This window comes from Nomascus leucogenys, chromosome 10, assembly GCF_006542625.1.
Source record: "Nomascus leucogenys isolate Asia chromosome 10, Asia_NLE_v1, whole genome shotgun sequence".
Taxonomy (NCBI): Eukaryota; Metazoa; Chordata; class Mammalia; order Primates; family Hylobatidae; genus Nomascus; species Nomascus leucogenys.
Window position 1 is genome coordinate 5,457,621 of NC_044390.1, and position 19,376 is coordinate 5,476,996.

The window sequence follows — 19,376 nt, forward strand, 5'->3', positions numbered from 1 at the left end:
CATCTCCACTCTAACAAAATTTTTAAGGTCGCTAATGTAAGGTCTGTGTCTTTTAAGGTAGTGAGTAGTGGAAAGAGCATGAGTCAGTAGATTTATATGTTCTGGGCTTCACTATTTTAGTAGCCAGTTGAAGGAATGACATGTGCATCTGTTTCTTCTCCTATCAAAAACCTCATGAAATGACAGAAAATGTCAGCTAAAGAATAAAGTCATTAACAGTGCTACAGAAGAAAGGACAGGACAATTTCAGATGTAGGAACAGTTTGTGGGAGACTCTTAAAGAGTCTTTTCCTCTGTAGTTTGGGAACAACTGGAGACAGACATAGGAGAAAGGCCAACGAAGATCAAAATGGTAGCTTCATTACTGATAATAACTCAGGTGGAGAGGATAGCTTAGGTCTGTGAGAAGACTGCCCAGTCCTCTTTCCCAAATGTGTTAGCTCCCAAAAATTCAGGTCTGTCTTATAAAAGAAAAAACAGAAAAGAATGCACCCTCTTGGCAGGAGGTACAGCATATACCAAAGCAAGAGACTGAACCACATATATATAGTTCTTTAAAAAAAAAAACAAAAAACCGTCAATCAGATAAATCATACCTTCTTCCCTGGGAAGCAGGAGAAACAAGACCAAAAGAATCTAAGAGGACTACATGACTGAAGTTCCTCCTCAAAAATAGGAGGAATCTCCCCAACAAGATACTGAGGTTAGAATTAGCCCCTGAGGCAATAGCATGAATAATATGGGCATTCCTTTTTGGGATCCTCTCCTGTGCCCGTGCCCAGTAGTAGACTTCAGTAGGGTTTGCATATAGACTAAAATATTGAGGGTAGATTATGCAGCTGCTAAGCCCCCAGGAAGGGAATGATTCCCTATCCAGTTAACAAACTTGATGTATCTCACCCAGTAGAGCAAGCTTTCCTTTCCCACAGTCACTAGAGGTTGGCTATGGCAAATAGAAACAGCATTCATAGGCAAGAAAATGGGATAAACATGAACAAGAAAATAGGAAAATACAAGACATTCAACAATTCTGAAACATTTGAAAGTAACAGTACTAATCAACTTCTATAATTGTAAGCTAGAAATGCTCTCTAGCTGATTGAGTAGAAAAGGAGCTTGGCGAAAGATAATTGGAATGAATCGAATTGAGAGTCCAGAGATAAACTCTTACATTAATTGATCTTTGGCAAAGCTGGCAAAACAAGTCAATGAGGGAAAGAATAGCCTTTTCACAAGTGGTGGTGGAATGACTAGATAGCCACATGAAGGAAGCTGAACTTCTTCCTTATACAGGCATACTTTAAATATATTGCAGATTGGGTTCCAGACTGCCGCAATAAAGTGAGTATCACAATAAAGCAAGTCATACAAATTTTTCGGTTTACCAGTGCATATGGAAGTCATGTTTACACTATTATTATGTCTTAAAAAATGTACATAGCTTAATTTAAAAATACTTGATTGCTGGCTGGGCACGGTGGCTCACGCCTGTAATCTCAGCACTTTGGGAGGCTGAGGCAGATGGATCACCTAAGGTTGAGAGTTCGAGACCAGCCTGGCCAACATGGTGAAACCCCTGTCTGCTAAAAATACAAAAATTAGCTGGGTGTGTTGGCACACATCTGTAAATCCCAGCTACCCTGGAGGCTGAGGCAGGAGAATTGCTTGAATCCAGGAGGCGGAGGTTGCAGTGAGCCAAGATCGTGCCACTGCACTCCAGCCTGAACAACAGAGCAAGAATCCATCTCAGAAAAACAAACAAACAAACAAACTTGATTGCTAAAAAATGCTAATGATTATCTAAACCTTCAGTGAGTCATAATCTTTTTGCTCGCGCCTCAAGGTTGATGGCTGCTGACTGATGACAGCCATGGTTGTTGAAGGTTGGGGTGGCTGTGGCAATTTCTTAAGACAACAGTGTTCAATTTTTCTGTTTTCTTGCCTGTGCTTTGGATGTCCTGTATTAGAGTCCATGGCCAAATCTGAGGTCATGATGATTTTCTCGTGTTTTCTTTTAAGAATTTTATAGAATTAGCCATTAAATTTAGCTCTTTAACTCAGATGTTCAATTTGAGTATGGGTAAGGATTAAAGACACATGGGTTTATTTCTGGATTCTTAATTCTGTTCTACTTGTCTGTATGTGTGTCTTTGATACTACCACACTGTCTTGATTACCAACTTCCTTTAGAGTAAGTTTTAAAATTGGAACATGTGAGTCGTCCAACTTTATTGTACCTTTTCAAGATTTTTTTTTTTACTTTTTTGGGTCCCTTGCAATTCCATATGAATTTTAAAATCAGCTTGATAATTTCTACAAAGAAGCCAGCTCAACTTCTGATAGGGATTGTGTTAAAGCTGTAGATAAATTTGGGGAGTATTTCCATTAAATCTTCCAATCCATGAACAGTGGGAATTTTTTCCATCTATTTAGATCTGTTTATTTCTTTCAACAATGTTTTATAGTTTTCAGAGTATAGTAAGTTTTGTGCTTCTTTTGTTAAGTTTATTTGTATTCTTTTTGACAGTATTTTAAATCGAATTGTTTTCTTTCATTTGTGGATTCTTTATTACACATTATAGAAATGTAGTTTATTTTTGTATATTGATTTTTTATCCTGCAACCTCACTGAACTTGATTAGTTCCAGTAGGTTTTTAGTTGTTTCCTTAGTTTTTTTCTATATGCAAGATCATGTTTAATAGAAAGAATTTTACTTCTTCCTTTCCAATCTGAATGTCTTCTATTGTTTTTCTTGCCCAGTTGCCCTAGTTAGAACCTCTAAAACAATGTTGAATAGAAGTGACAATAGCAGGCCGGGCGCGGTGGCTCACGCCTGTAATCCCACAACTTTGGGAAGCCGAGGAGGGTGGATCACCAGGTCAAGAGATTGAGACCATCCTGGCCAACATGGTGAAACCCCATCTCTGCTAAAAATGCAAAAATTAGCTGGGTGTGGTGGTGCGCACCTGTAGTCCCAGCTACTCGGTAGGCTGAGGCAGGAGAATCACTTGAACCCAGGAGGCGGAGGTTGCAATGAGCCGAGATTGTGCCACTGCACTCCAGCCTGGCGACAGAGCGAGACTCCGTCTCAAAAAAAAAAAAAAAAGAAGTAACAATAGCAGACAGCCTTGTCTGGTTTCTGATTTTAGCCAACAGGAAAAGAGTCTAGTCTTTCACCACTAAGTATCATATTAGATGTGGGATGTTTATACATGATGACCTTTTATTAGACTGAGGAAGTTCCCTTCTATTTCTAATTTGGTGAGTGTTTTTATCATGAAAAGGTATTGGATTTTGTCAGATGCTTTTTCTGCATCTATTGAGATGATCATGTGGCTTTTGCCTTTTATTCTGTTGGTGTATTACATTAGTTACTTTTTGGATGATAGATATATTTGCATTCCTGGGATAAATCTCAGTTGACCATGCTTTATAGTTAGGTTTGTATGTTGCTAGGTTCAGTTTACTAACATTTTGTTGATGATTATGTCTGTATTCATCAGCATATTGGTCTTAGTGTTCTTGTGTTTTGTTTGTTTGTTTGTTTTGTCTAGATTTGATATCAGGGTAATACTGCCTTCATAGAAAGTTTGGGAATGCTCCTTTTGTTTTTTGGAAGAGTTTTTAAAGATTCGATGTTATTCTTTAAATGTTTGATAAAATCCTCCAGTGAAGCCACCTGGGCCTGGGCTTTTCTTTGTGGGTAGTTTTATGATTACTGATTCAGTCTCTCTCAGCTATAGGTCTATTGACATTGTCTTCTTGAGGCTATTTGGGTAGTTACTGTCTTTTTAAGAAGTTGTCTATTTCATCTAAGTTACATAGTTGTTTTTTGTTGTTGTTGTTGTTTTTGAGACAGAGTCTCGCTCTGTCGCCCAGGCTGGAGTGCAGTGGCGAGATCTCAGCTCACTGCAACCTCTGCCTCCCGGGTTCGAGCGATTCTTCTGCCTCAGCCTCCTGAGTAGCTGGGGCTACAGGTGCGCACCACCATACCTGGCTAATTTTTGTATTTTTAGTAGAGATGGGGTTTCACCATGTTGTCCAGGCTGGTCTCAAACTCCTGACCTCAGGTGATCCACCTGTCTTGGCCTCCCAAAGTGCTGGGATTGCAGGTATGAGCCACCATGCCAGGCTTAAGTTACATAATTTTTTGTATTTTTTATTTTTATAGAGACAGGTCTTGCTACATTGCTCAGGCTGGTCTCCAGCTCCTGGTCTCAAGCAGTTCTCCCAACTAGGCCTCCCAAAGTGCTGGGATTACAGACGTGAGCCACTATGCCTGCCCTAAGTAATCTACTTATTGACATACTGTTGTTTATAGTATTCCTTTATAGTATTTTATTTCTGTAAGGTTGGTAGTAATGTCACTTCTTTCGTTTCTGATTCTAGTAATTTCTTTTTCTTGGTCAGTCTAACTAAAAGTTTATTAGTTAATCTAATCATAAGCCTTTAAATTAAATCTATTAAATCTAATAAACCTTTAGTATAAAAACATAATGAATTATGTAATTAACTTAGATGAAGTTGACAAATTCTTAGGAAGAATTCTTAGGATGAAAAGTTTATTTAGTTGATCTTTTCAGAGAATAAGCTTTTGGTTTTATTGGTTGTTCTATCTCATACTACTATCCTCATACTAATATATATAAATATTTAGTTTTAAATTAGATTTTCACAATTGAACTTTTAAAGACTTATCAAGTATTTGGAAATGTTATCTGAGCATGTTATTTGTTTGATCAGATTCTCACATGCTTAACACTGGAAATGATTTGAAAGAAAATGTCAAAAGCGATTCAGTGCTGCTGACCAGTGGAAAGTATGATCTGAAGAAACAATGCAGTGTCACTCAAGCCACTCAGACAAGCCCAGAGGTTCCCTGGCCTTCTCAGTCAGCTAACTTTCCTGAGTTCTCCTTTGACTTCACTAGGGAACAGGTAATGGGAAACCTAATTCAGATTCAGCTTCAGCAATTAAATAACTAGGTATTAAGATACTAATAGTTAAAACGTTGTTTACTTATTTTAATAAAATGTACCGAGTGCTTGTTATTGTGCCCAGGTGCTTTGCTAGGTGCTATGGTTAGAGTGTTGAGCAAAATAAAGAATTTAATACCTTCTGCCTTCCTCCAGTGCTATCTCAGTATTTTGGGGATTTTTCCTTGTAGATTCTTTTTTATTTGAGAAAAGTTAATATTCAAGTGTACATACTATATAATTTTACTTAATTGTTTAACAAAATTTTTTCATATTGCTGTATTTGCTTAATTTTTTTTGATGGCTTAGTAATATGGTTTTGGGTATGCTATCATTTCTGAAACTTCCTATAAACATTTATTAACATTCAAGTTGCTTGTGACTTTTTTTTTTGCCATTATAAAGAAACAAAATGTTCAGCAGAGTTTTAATCTGTATGATAGAACCATAGAATGAGTTCATGCATCTGTTCAATGAGGATTTATTCAATGCCATCTCTGAGCTAGGGATATAGAATTGAGCAGTAGATGATCTGTGACTACTGAAGAACTCAAAGTCTAGTGGGACAGGAGTGTTCAATTGGTAGTCACAACATACTGTGTCAGATGCTATACTACAGATGACGAGAAGTATAGGAAACTACCTCACTTGGTCGATAAGGCAAGAATTCTTAAGCTAGATTTAGAAGAAGTTTGAGAACTATTTGAAATTAACTGCATATATTTTAATGTATCTGTGTAATGCAGAAAGTTCTTAGTTTTATATCCCCGTACTTAGGAATGGCTATATTTCCTCTAATATATTTGCTCTAATATAGCCATTCCTAATTAAGAGGGAATGGCTCTAAGAGGATAAAATACTTGAACTAAGTCTTAAAAGGGTGGTGGGGGAGACGTATTGGCCATCTAGATGAAAATGTCTGATGGGGCGCTGTGGCTCATGCCTGTAATCCCAGCACTTTGGGAGGCCAAGGCGGGCAGATCAGCTGAGGTCGGGAGTTCGAGACCAGCTTGACCAACATGGAGAAACCCTGTCTACTAAAAATATAAAAATTAGCCGGGCATGGTGGCGCATGCCTGTAATCCCAGCTACTCAGGAGGCTGAGGCAGGAGAATCACTTGAACCCAGGAGGTGGAGGCTGCAGTGAGCTGAGATTGCACCATTGTACTCCAGCCTGGGCAACAAGAGCAAAACTCCATCTCAAAAAAAAAAGAAAATGTCTGATGACACATTCAGAATTTGAGTCTGGAGCTCAGGAGAGAGGTTTGTGCTAGGTAAGTCTATTTATGATAGTTGGAGCCATGAGAGATAAGATCATCCAAGAAAGCAACTCATGACAAGAGAAGACGACCGAGCAATGGAACTAACAGAATGTCAAATTTTAAGAGTTCTTAAAAAGTAGAAGAAAAGATGAAAAGGGCCTACATAGGTTGAAAGGGATAAATATGAAACAGCTGTGGCATAAAAGCCAAAAAAAGGAGAGAGGCTGAGAAAGTAGGTGTAGTTCAGCAAGGTCTAAAGCCATAGAGAGGTCCAGGAAAATTCATATGAAATGAAGTCACTATTAGACTAGGAAATTAGGAGTTAGTATTTTGTATTGGTGGGTCAAAACACGGGAACATTTTTTAAGTGCTTGATGTATGTTTCCAAGTGTTGTCTCAAAGCAGTTTTCAGCTTAAGTGCACTCTCACCAGCATTGGGCATTTTTACTATCCCAAGTGTCATGCCCTTGGATACTATATAAATAGTCTGTATTTCCTGAAATGATTAAATTATCTTATCTCCCCCCCTCCCCTGCCATTTATCATTTCAGCTCATGGAAGAGAATGAATCTCTTAAACAGGAACTGGCTAAAGCTAAAATGGCTCTTGCAGAGGCTCACTTGGAAAAAGATGCTCTTCTTCATCATATAAAGAAGATGACAGTTGAATAGCAGGAGTGGCAGTCAAAACTGAAATTATAGCTCTGGAGTAGGAAGGTTATATTTATAATGTGGATGTTACCAGTTAGGGGAAGACTTTTATTTTCATGAAAAGACAATAAAACAAAATGGAATGTGATGAAGTGGTGACTATTTCAAAGCCAGTTTAGAAAGTATTAGTATGGGCATTACGATCTTTTGGTTGTTTTGTGTTTTGGGGCTTAACCCTCTTTTAAACTGTTGTGATGTAGGGAAGTCAACACATAGTGTAAAATAATTACATGCCTAATGAAAAGAAGATGTCATTTCCTAATTTTGATATCTCATTTTTGGCATTTTTTAAAATGAAAAAGGAAAACCTCTTGTGTTCACACAGATTGCTGAGTTGATTTTTCCATATTTGTTAATAATTTACTATTATTTACAAAGATTCAAATGCCTTTATGACTAATGTAAAATGAAAAGAGGCTTACATTTTAAATGTTATTAAAATTATGTACTTAAATCTATAATTAATTACTGTAAAAAGTCCAAGCAGATTAATAAACTATATAATTAATGGGTTTGGAAAATCATCACCCTACTGAACTTATAAAATATCTTGAAAATGTGAAAAAAATCATTTTAAATAATGGGTACATTGTATAAGTGGAAGCTATAATTTTCAACAAAAAGATGGTACAAATGTAAAAGTAAAAAGCACAAACTATAGAAAAGCAAAATATTAGAGTATATGGCCAAGTGATTTAAAAAGCATTACTTGTACATTCCTTTAAACATTTGTTGTTAGAAGTAAAAGAGTAATTTATCCTGCTAAATTTGGCACCATTTGTAATTATAAAAATTTTCATTAGTACTATTTATATTAATTTCTTTACCTTCATTTTTTCTCCTTAAGAAGTTGATTGTTTTTGGAAAACTTTTTTTCCTGCACATAAGACAATTTCATACCATTCTTATAGTATCGTATTAGGTGGGTGTTTGCACATACTGAATTTATAAAGCTAGTTTTGATTAAAGCTCTATGTGAGATATATATACATACACAAGTCTTCTATAGTAAGAGTCGTTGATGAATTTCGAATTCTATTTTATTAGGAATTAAGGTTGAAATCAACATGAAAGAATCTCAATCATGCATTATAAAATAAAAGTACATGGGTGTTAAGAAACAGAGACTTTTAAAGATTTAAAATATATTTCTGATAGAATTTAACTAAGTGGCGTGTATTTTAAAATTCACATTCTTAAACATAAATCTATCCAAGATAGAAAATGAAATAGCTGGACTACTCTTTCTTTAAGATACTTGAAAATTTTAAACCACATTGCGACATTTTATGGTGCTTTCAGCGTTTGGCATGACATACACAGTGGTCCTTGTATATAAGTGCTTGGGGGAAAATACATATTTTATTTACATTAAATTTTGGAGTGATTTAGGCTTTATTGAAAACAATACTGGCCTTCCCTCCCCTTCTCTAACATCCATTTTCATTTACATTATTTAAAATATACAGGCACTGTTTTGGGTACAGAGGATACAGCCAAGAGCAAATTGATAATAGTTTACCTCAGAGTATTAAAAAAATCATAATAAGTCATGTTAATCTAAAACTATATAATAGCCTTAGATTAAATGTGCAGAGGTCTAATTAAAGATTTAAAATGTATAGCGTATGTCCTTAGAACATTTGATTTTTAGGTATACATTCGGCAAAAACAGTCTGTTATGGAAAAGAAGGATTGATGGGACATTAACTTCTTCAGAGCTAACATTGTTTCTCAAGATTGACCTATTCTATATAAATTTAAATTTTTCTTTGTTTTTCCTTTTTTTTTTGCGATGAGGTTTCGCTCTTGTTGCCCAGGCTGGAGTACAATGGCGTGATCTCAGCTCACCGCAACCTCCGCCTCATGGGTTCAAATGATTCTCCTGTCTCAGCCTCCTGAGTAGCTGGGGTTACAGGCGCCCGCCACTACACCCAGCTAAGTTTTGGTATTTTTAGTAGAGACAGGGTTTCACCATGTTGGCCAGGCTGGTTTTAACTCCTAACCCCAGGTGATCCGCCCACCTCGGCCCCCCAAAGTGCTGGGATTACAGGCGTGAGCCACTGTACCCAGCCTCTATCGTATATTATAATTGCTTATTGTTATAGAAGCTGAATGTTTTACTTATTACTTTCAAATGTATTTGGTCTTCCCAAGGAAATCATATGAACAGTAGAGATTATGATAATCTGAGCATTCTATGTGCTTAGTTTGATTTTTTTATTTATAAGGAATACTATTTTTATAGATGTTTAAAATTCACAAAACACTGTATTCTGAGAGGTAGGTATTATTCAAATGTTAGAAATTTTTTTTAAAAAATGCCCTAAGGCTTAGAAAGGACAAATGACTGAAATCACAATTAGTAATCTGGTCTTTAGACTTAAAGCCTAGTTATATGCTTTTATTATAGCTTAGTCATTAATTCACACATTTTCCCTTATCTTTTTTATCTTTTAAAGATGACCATAAAACTTTAAATTGTGTGTGTACGTCTATGTATAAGGTATATGTTACCCTGTTTGTGTTATTCAAACTACCTAAAAGATAGGATGATTTTTGTTTAAGTGAACCCCAAACTAGCAGTGTGAGAAATACAGGAAAGCCTGATAATTGACTTACCAGATTTGGCTTTTTTTTTTTTAAGTTACCATAATTTAGATATAAAGTTGTCATGTCCTGGAATTTAAGAAAGGAAATCTCTAGCTGAGAGATGTTAATGGTCAGGAGATGAAAATGACAATTATGCTTTGCTTTTTATTTTTATTTTTTGTTTACTTTTGAGTTTTTTGGCGTTTTTTCCTATATTTTTAATTGAGAAGTAAAAATTATATATTTATGGTGTACAACATGATGTGATACATGTATACCTTGTGGAATGGCTAAATCAAGCGGTCTAACATGTTACCTCACAAACTTTTTGTAGCGAGAACACTTAAAATTTTGTAACAATTTTCAAGTATACAGCATATTATTAACTGTAATCACGTGATATACAGTAGATCTCTTGAACTGATATTTACTAACTGCATCTCCCCATTTCCCCATCCCCCAGCCTCTGATAACCAGAATTTTACTCTCCATCCCATGAAGTTGACTTTTTTTGCACTCCATAAGTGAGATCATCTAGCATTTTGGCATGTCTTTCTGTGCCTGGCTTATTTCACTTAACACAGTGGTCCCCCGTGTAGCTGGGACCACAGGCGTGTGCCACTACACCCAGGTTTATCCATGTTGTCAGAAATGACAGGATTTCCTTTTTTTAAAAGTTGAATGGTATTCTCTTGTGTATATTTTCCACATTTGCTTTATCCATTTCATCCATTGATGGACAGTTAAATTGATTCTGTATCTTGGCTATTGAGTAATGCGGCAGTGAACATGGGATTGCAGATGTCTCTTCCACATACTGATTTCATTTCCTTTGAACATATACCAAATAGTGGGATTAGTGGATAATATGGTAGTTCTATTTTTTAATGTTTTGAGGACCCTCCGTACTGTTTTCCATAATGGCTATAATAATTTACATTGCCACCAACAGTGTACAAAGCTTTTCTTTCCTTTTCTCTGCATCCTCTCCAACACTTCTCTTTTGTCTTTTTGATAATAGTCATTCTAATAGGTATGATTACAGTAGCTTTGTAGTAGGTTTTCTGTGCTGTGCTTTTTAATTTCATGTATGTAAAAAAACATTGGGTATTTTGAATGTTTTTCTTTTCTCACCTTATCCTAGAACTTGAGGCTGGGCGCGGTGGCTCATCCCTGTAATCTCAGCACTTTGGGAGGCCAAGTTGGGCAGATCACTTGAGGTCAGGAGTTCGAGACCAGCCTGGCCAACATGGTGAAACCCCGTTTCTACTAAAAATACAAAAATTAGCCAGGCGTGGTGGCGCACGCCTGTAGTCCCAGCCAATCAGTAGGCTGAGGCATGAGAATCGCTTGAACCCAGGAGGCCGAGGCTGCAGTGAGCCAAGATCGCACCACTGCACTCTAACCTGGGCAACACAGTGAGACTCCATCTCAAAAAAAAAAAAAAAACTTGGAAATGCCCCCTGTATACTAGTTGTGATGAAGCATTATTTCTAGTTAAGTCATATAAGAATGACTGTGTATGACCAAAGGCAAATATATGTGGAAAAAACTCACCAGGAATTCTTTTGTGGATTTTTATTCAATACATGTCAGTAGGGGAGTTATACCCCCTTTTTAATAAGTTTGTGTTAACCTACAGTCTAATCAAGGCATCTTATCCCAGTGAATGCCACCACCATTCACCCTGGTTCCCAAACTGGTAACATAGAAATAATCTTGACATATCTTCCTCTCCCTATCACTTCATCATCAAGTCCTGTCATTTTTACCTTGTAAACATCTCTTAACTGTGTCTACTTCACTTCTCACCACTCTCTAAGCTACCATCAGCACCTTTGGCCTGCATGACTGCAGTTGTCTCCTAACTGTTCTTCCTGCAGCGACTCTGGCCCTCCCTGTATTCACTCGACTGCAAGCAGAATTCTCCTTTTTGTTCGAAGTTCAATTTTAATCAAGACAACCCTCCTACCCCCACTTGCACCCCTAGCTTAAAACGCTTGAGTGGCTTTTTATTGCCCTTCATGATGAAAAGGAAATATTTTATGTGACCATATATATTTGACCTATGAGGTCAGATATATTAGAGCCACTCTCTAAAGCATAGTTCCAAGCATTAAAATAGTTACTGTCTCAGATTAAAGCAGTGGCTGGCACATCACCTAAAAAAACACTTAGTAGCGGTTACCTATTCTTGTTGCCACTTAGCCTCATATGTACCATGTTTTACTTAATACCTTCATTGTCCTTCTTTAAGTATTCGGAATGAGAATTACAGTGCTTCATTCAGCATAAGACTTTTGTTCATGCTGTTTCTTTGGCCTGAAATATCTATCCCTTCCCAATTGCCTAATTAATTCCTATTTGTCTTTCAGATCTTAGCTAATTCATCACTTCCTCAGGGAAACATTCCCTAATTTCTGTCACAGAGTAAGACCCGTTGTTATACGTCTCACCTGACCACGTACCTCTACTTAGCATTTAACACGTGTAATTTTGTATGTATTGGTTTGATTAATGTCAGAACACTAGATTGTAAACTCCACGAGGACAGGAATTTTGTTTCTGTCATTGTCACTGTTCAACTTTGTATTCTTTATGCCTCATACAGTGCCTGGCACATAGTAGGTGCTCAATTAACTTTATTGAAAGAATAAAATGAATGGATGAGGTATCAAAGATGTTTTTCAGATATCAAATTCTTCCTTTCAGTTTGATTGAAGGGAGATGGAACACAGAAAACTAGTTGCTGGTAGTTATTAAAAGGGGGGCAAACTTCTTGAATCCAAAGGAGAAAAAAAGATGGGAGGGTGGAATGGGAATATTTGCTATACTGTGGGCTTCTGGATTTTGAATATGTGAACTTACAGTTGATTTATCACAAAACAAAATTAGCATATCACTTAATGGTACTACAATGCCAGAATGTCATCTGGCTTTGATTGTAACATGTGATGTTGTGGCTGTTGAGATCTGCCAATATTCTCAGCTAAACAGATGGAAGTAAGTCCAAAAGAGTAGTGAGGGAGGTAGTTTTTCCTTGGGAAATTGACTAATACTCAATTAATTTCAGTTGTGCCTAATTCCTTACAGTACAAACAATCTCCTTATTTAGTCTGTACTTTGAAGTGCTATAGAAAGTAAATTTTGTTTCAATTTTCCTTTTAGAATATATAAATACCAAAAGGTAGAGATACACAGTATGTAGAAGCAGTAGTGTTTTTAAAATGCAAATTTCATTAAATTATAATACTTGATTTTTTTTTTTTTTTTTTTTTTGAGACAGGATCTTGCTCTGTCACCCAGGCTGGAGTGTAGTGGCACAATCATAACTCACTGTAGCTTCCAGCTTCTAGCTCAAACAATCCTCCCCCATCAGCCTCCCATGTAGCTGGGACTACAGGCGTGTGCCACCACACCCAGCTATTTTTTCTTCTTTGTAGAGATGGGGTCTCACTCTGTTGCCCAAGCTGGTCTTGAACCCCTGCCTCCCAAAATGGTGGGATTTCAGGCATAAGCCACCATGCCCAGCCAATACTTGATACTTTTTTTTTTTTTTTTTTTTTAGGTGGAGTCTTGCTCTGTCACCCAGGCTGGAGTACAATGGCACAATCTCAGCTCACTGCAACCTTTGCCTCCCAGGTTCAAGCAGTTCTCCTGCCTCAGCCTCCCAAGTAGCTGGGACTACAGGTGCACAGCACCACACCCAGCTCATTTTTTTTTGTATTTTTAGGAGAGAGGGTTTCACCATGTTGGCCAGGCTGGTTTTGAACTCCTGACCTCAGGTGATCCGCCTGCCTCAGCCTCCCAAAGTACTAGGATTATAGGCGTGAGCCACCACTCCCAGCCACTTAATGCATTTTTAATTTTTGGGTTCTTAAGATGGCCTTTTTGAGGTGTAAAAAATGAAAGTAGCATGAAACAATGTAAGCATGATGATTTTTTATAAACCATTAGATATTAGACAATAACTGTAAATTTTAAAGAAATTCATGTGAATGTTAAAATACTGAAATTTAGCATATATATTGTCAACAGTATTGTTACAATCTCAGCAGGTTTGAGAATTTGAAACCTTTTAAGGAAACATATTAAAAAATACAAACTCAATGTTTTTCCTGCAATATATATAGTATTATAAATCGTGTGCAATAAATTTTTGGTCCCAGAAAAAACACATCACTTAATAAAAATAGTAATCTGGATTTTTTTTTAATTCTGAAATCATTTAGAAAGGTAATATTATATAACTTATAAGTTAGTTTTTATTTTCAACATGCTGTCATTAACAAAAAAATTTGTTATTTACAGACTATACTATTTGAATGGTAAGTGAAATTTCTTGTATTATTTTAAAATTTATTGGTTAATTTATTGACCCAGTTTACCTGAATTTCTCATATTCTTAATTCTTCATTGTGTTTAGGAATACTTGAGCATTGTGAAGGATAGGAAAGTATATAGCGAAGTGATGAACCATTCTTGCAACCATTCAGCAGAAGCATTTTGATTTATATGACAAGAACTCAAATACTCAAAATGTCATCAAGAATGATAATTTTTTTTAAGAAAAATAGACATGTGAATAAATATTTAAGAAAAAGATGGCCAGGCACGGTTGTTCACACCTGTAATCCCAGCACTTTTGGAGGCTGAGGCAGGTGGATCACTTGAGGTCAGGAGTTCATGACCAGCCTGGCCAACATGGTGAAACCCCGTCTCTATTAAAAATACAAACATTAGCCGGTCATGGTGGTGCGCTAATCTGTAGTCCCAGCTACTTGGGAGGTTGAGGCAGAAGAATTGCTTGAACCTGGGAGGCAGAGGCTGCAGTGAGCCGAGGTTGCACCACTGCACTGCAGCTTGGGCGACAGAGTGAGACTTCGTCTCAAAAAAAGAAAAAGAAAAAGAAAAAGAAATCAGAAGTATCTAGGCTGGCATGGTGGCTCACACCTGCAATCCCAGCACTTTGGGAAGTCGAGGCAGGTGGATCATTTGAGGTGAGGAGTGTGAGACCAGCCTGGCCAACATGGTGAAACCCTGTCTCTACTAAAAATGCAAAAAAATGAGCTGGGCGTGGTGGCACACACCTGTAATCCCAGCTACTTGGGAGGCTGAGGCACGAGAATTGCTTGAACCTGGGAGGCAGAGGTTGCAGTGAGCTGAGATCATGCCACTGCACTCTAGCCTAGGTGACAGAGTGAGAACTTGTCTCAAAAAAAGTATCACTGAAGGATATGGGTAAAATAAATGTATAGGGGTATGATGAAAGTCCATCCTTCATAATATTTAAAATCACTCCAAGCCCGGGCTTGGTGGCTCACGCCTGTAATCCCAGCACTTTGGGAGGCCGAGGCAGGCAGATCACCTGAGGTCAGGAGTTTGAGACCTGCCTGGTCAACATGGTGAAACCCTGTCTCTACTAAAAATACAAAAAATTAGCAGAATGTGATGGTGAGGGACCTGTAATCCCAGCTACTCAGGAGGCTGAGGCAGGAGAATCACTTGAACCTGGGAGGTGGAGGTTGCAGTGAGCCAAGATCACGCCACTGCACTCCAGCCTGGGCGACAGCAGGATTCCATCTCAAAAAACAACAAAACAAAAACACTCCAACTAAAATAGATACACAGTAAAATCAGAGCAGGGGATTTTGAAAATTATTATACTGAACAAGTCAAGTATAAGGAAATATGTTGAACAAAATTCCAATAATTAAACACTTGTGAAAGATCTATAATAATTCACTTGGCATGTGCATCATTTGAATTAAAACCTAAAGCATGTTGGTTGTGGCTCACACCCAAGATTCCAGTGCTTTGGGAGGCTGAGACAGGAGGATTGCTTGAGTCCAGGAGTTTGCACCCAGCCTGGGCAACAGAGACCTTGTCTTTACTAAAAATTAAAAAAATTAGCTGGGCGTGGTGGCACAGACCTGCAGTCCTAGCTACTCAGGAGGCTGAGGTAGAAAGATCGCTTGAGCCCAGGTATTCAAGGCTGCAGTGAGCTATGATTGTGCCACTGCACTCCAGCCTGGGCAACAGTGAGACCCTGTCTCGAAAACAACAACAGCAACAACAACAAACCCTAAAGCAAATAAATTGGCACATACAGAAATTCTTCAATTTAATGTAAAAAAAAAATGGCTTATGCAATTTAATTTTTCATTAAATGATATACCCGCAAGGGTATATCTATTGGAATCTTATGGTTCCAATTTGACATGAAAAGTGAGTCTGGACTCTCACTGCTATCATTGTACCAATAATGTTGGGGCAATTTAGTGTTTATTTGAATTCAGTATAGTTACTTTATAATTTATTATCATAATTGGCATAGCTGTGATAGCCATATTTATTGCTTTTTTCACTAGTTTATTTTTACTCCATTTCTTGCAGTTGAACAAGAGATTTTTCAATCAAAACTTTGGAACTATGAAGATGGAAGAGTTTTGAAGAAGGATATAGAATGAGTAAATTAAGCAACTTTTAAATATCCTATTTCTATAAATTTCCAGAGTTTAAAACATTCCTGTATTATAATATCTAAAAACATGCTAAGGCTAAGTATATCTTTATTTTAAATGTTAAGTTTTTCCTAGCACAGGTATTTGAGAATTACTATATTCATATATGTAATCCTTTTCTGTAAATCTTATTGGGGGCCCAGTTAACACTTTGCAATTTTTATGTGTATCAATACTTCTACTCCCTCCTTTTTTTTTTTTTGCCTTCAGGAACAATTGAGTTTCTTGTTAGTACTCTTTACTGAGTATCCTTCAATTTTGATTTTCTGGGGTAGTTCCATAACTATGTCCAGAGGCTATTATAGTGCCACCAATTTTAGAGATTGAAGCATGAACAATATATACACTGGCGATTTTATACTTCTGATCATCCCTCCATGTCCATGGGAGATTTGTTCTGGGGTCCCCTTGGATCCCAAAATCCAAGCATCTTCAATTCAGGGAGTTGGTTCTTTGGATCAACAGATTTCATATCTTCATTTGGTTGTGGATATGGAACTCATGGATATGCAGGGCTGACTGTATTAATTGAAAAAAAATTGCGTGTGAGTGAACTTGTGCAGTTCAAGCCAATGTGCAAGGGTGAACTGTACTCTTCCTCCCTGCTTGTACAATTATTGCAGTACATGTCACGAAGTCAAATAAAATTATGGCATCTTAAGGGTTGGAAGGAAACAGAAGTTCTGTTGCTCAGCCTCACACCAACGCAAATCCAGAATGCTCACAACAGGGAGTCACCAAATTACAGCTAAAGTTCTTAACAAGAAAACATACTACCCCATAAACCTTTCTGTTTTAAGTAGTTCTAGTTTGACCTTTTTTCTCCTGTTAGTGAATTAATGTAGCTCCCTATTACCTACCACACATTGGTCCTAGGTTTTTCATTCACATTACAGAAGAGCTGTTATATCTCGTGCCAAATCTTCTTTTTTCTAGACTTTATATCCATAATCCTTTGTTCCTCAAAAGACATGGTTTCCAAAGCCTTCACCATTATTTGCCATTTAGATGTGCCCCAATTTGCTAAAGTTCCTCTTAAAATGTGGTCACTTGCATAAGTTAGCATGCTTCTGTCTACAAGTAAAGGAAAAGCCAACTAAAAGTGTTATCCTATTCACATAAGGAAACATCTGGCGATGGGGTGGTTCCAGATGCTTACTGATGATGACAGACTCCAGCTCTTTCTGTCTTTCATCTCTGCCATCCTCAATGCAGGGTTTTTTTATCCTCATGTTCATGGTTGCAAGCAGCTTCTAGCAAAACCTCTTTAAACATAGGCACATCCAAAGACAGAAAAAAACTCATTTTCCTTACACTTTTCTTTTTAAGTAAATCTCCTTTCTAGTAATGGCTCAGTTGACTTCCCTTTACATGTCACTGTACCTAAATGCATCACATTCCCTCCTGAACCATCTGGTTAAGATAAATCACCCTGGGCCAGGTGCAGTGGCTCACACCTGTAATCCCAGCACTTTGGGAGGCCAAGGCGGGTGGATCACCTGAGGTCAGGAGTTCGAGATCAGCCTGACCCCGTCAGTAGAGATGGAGAAACCCCGTCTCTACTAAAAACACAAAATTAGCCGGTTGTGGTGGCGCATGCTTGTAATCACAACTACTTGAGAGGCTGAGGCAGGAGAATCGCTTGAACCTGGGAGGCGGATTTTGTGGTGAGCGTAGATCGCACCATTGCTCTCCAGTCGGGGCAACAAGAGCAAAACTGCATCTCAAAAAAAAAAGAAAAGATTAATCACCCTAAGGACTGGAGTACTGATTCTTCCCTGAGTACGTGGCCACAGAGTAGAGAACCCAGTTAAAACTAGGGATCTGTCTACCAGAGGGTAGGGAAGGGGATAGATTTGAGCAGGGAATTCAGTCTGCCAATTACCAAAACTGAAAACAGGTCCTACATAATGACATTTTGGTCAACAGCAGACTCATTATAGGAAGATGGTCCCATAAGATTATAATGGAACTGAAAAATTCCTATCACATAGTGACATCCCAGCTATCTTAACGTCATAGCACAATGCATTACTCGTGTTTATGTTGATGCTGGTGTTAACCTATTGTGCTGCCAGTGGTATAAAAGTATAGCATGTCCTTCTTAGATTTCTTCCAAGCATACTTTCGTTTTCTAAAGCCTTTTTAAATAAACTTCCATTTCTGCTCTGGAGGAAAAAAAGTATAGTACAATTATGTACATAGTATTTGATAAACAACTACATTACTGGCTTATGTATTTATTATGCTACTGTTATTTTAGAGAGTACTACTTATTAAACAATTTTTTTTTGAGACAGGGGCTCACCCTGTTTGCCCCAGACCAGAGTGCAGTTGCCATGATCACGGCTCACCGTAACCTTGACTTCCTGGGCTCAAGTGAGCTTCCCACCTCAGCCTCCCAAGTAGCTGGGACTACAGGTATCTGCCACCATACCCAGCTAATTTTTGTACTTTTTGAAGAGACAGGGTTTCACCATGTTGCCCAGGCCGGTCTTGAACTCCTGGGCTCAAGCAATCCACCTGCCTCAGCCTCCCAAAGTGCTGGGATTACAGATGTGAGCTACTGTGCCTGGCCTAAACAAACAATTCAACTGTAAGCAGCCTCAGGCAGGTCCTTCAGGAGGTATTCCTGAAGAAGGCATTGTTGTCATTGGAGATGACAGCTCCATGATACTGCCCCTGAAGACCTTCCAGTAGGACAAGATGTAGAGGTGGAAGACAGTGATATTGATGATCCTGACTTTGTGTATGCGGGGGCTAATGCATGTGTTAGTGTCTTTGTTTCAAAAGTTTACAATTTAAACAATTTTTAAAAATAGAAAAAAAAGTCTAGAAAAAGGACCTAAGGAAAGAAAATATCCTTGTATAGTTGTATAATGTTTGTGTTCTAAACCAAGTGTTATTACAAGAGTCAAAAAGTATAAAGAGTTAAGTTTATAAAGTAAAAAGTTACAGTAAGCTAAGTAAAGAAGTTATAGTAAGCTGAGGTTAATTTATTATTGAAGAAAGAAAGATTTTTTATAAATTTAGTGTAGCCTAAGTGTACAATGTTTATGAAGTCTACAGTGGTATGCAGTAACATCCTAGGCCTTCACATTCACTCACCGCTCACTCACTCACCCAGAGCAACTTCCAGTTCTGCAAGCTCCATCCATGGTAAGTGCCCTATACAGGCATACTATTTTTTTTTTATCTTTTGTACTGTATTTTGACTATATTTTTTCCATGTTTAGATACACAAATACTTATCATTGTGTTGCAATGACTACATTATTCACCAGAGTAACATGCTGTACAGGTTTGTAGCC

General features: G+C 37.6%; 1 protein-coding gene across 3 annotated transcripts in view; it reads left to right on the forward strand.

The window, feature by feature from the left end:
- Positions 1–7,490, forward strand: part of UHRF1BP1L (UHRF1 binding protein 1 like) — a 104,057-nt gene extending 96,567 nt beyond the window's left edge. For all 3 annotated transcript variants that reach the window (XM_030819754.1, XM_030819755.1, XM_030819753.1), the window contains 2 exons: positions 4,745–4,938; positions 6,791–7,490. In XM_030819754.1, coding sequence (XP_030675614.1) covers positions 4,745–4,938; positions 6,791–6,910 — 314 coding nt within the window. In that variant the 3' untranslated portion in view covers positions 6,911–7,490. The remainder of the gene's footprint in view (positions 1–4,744; positions 4,939–6,790) is intronic.
- Positions 7,491–19,376: the final 11,886 nt, after the last annotated feature.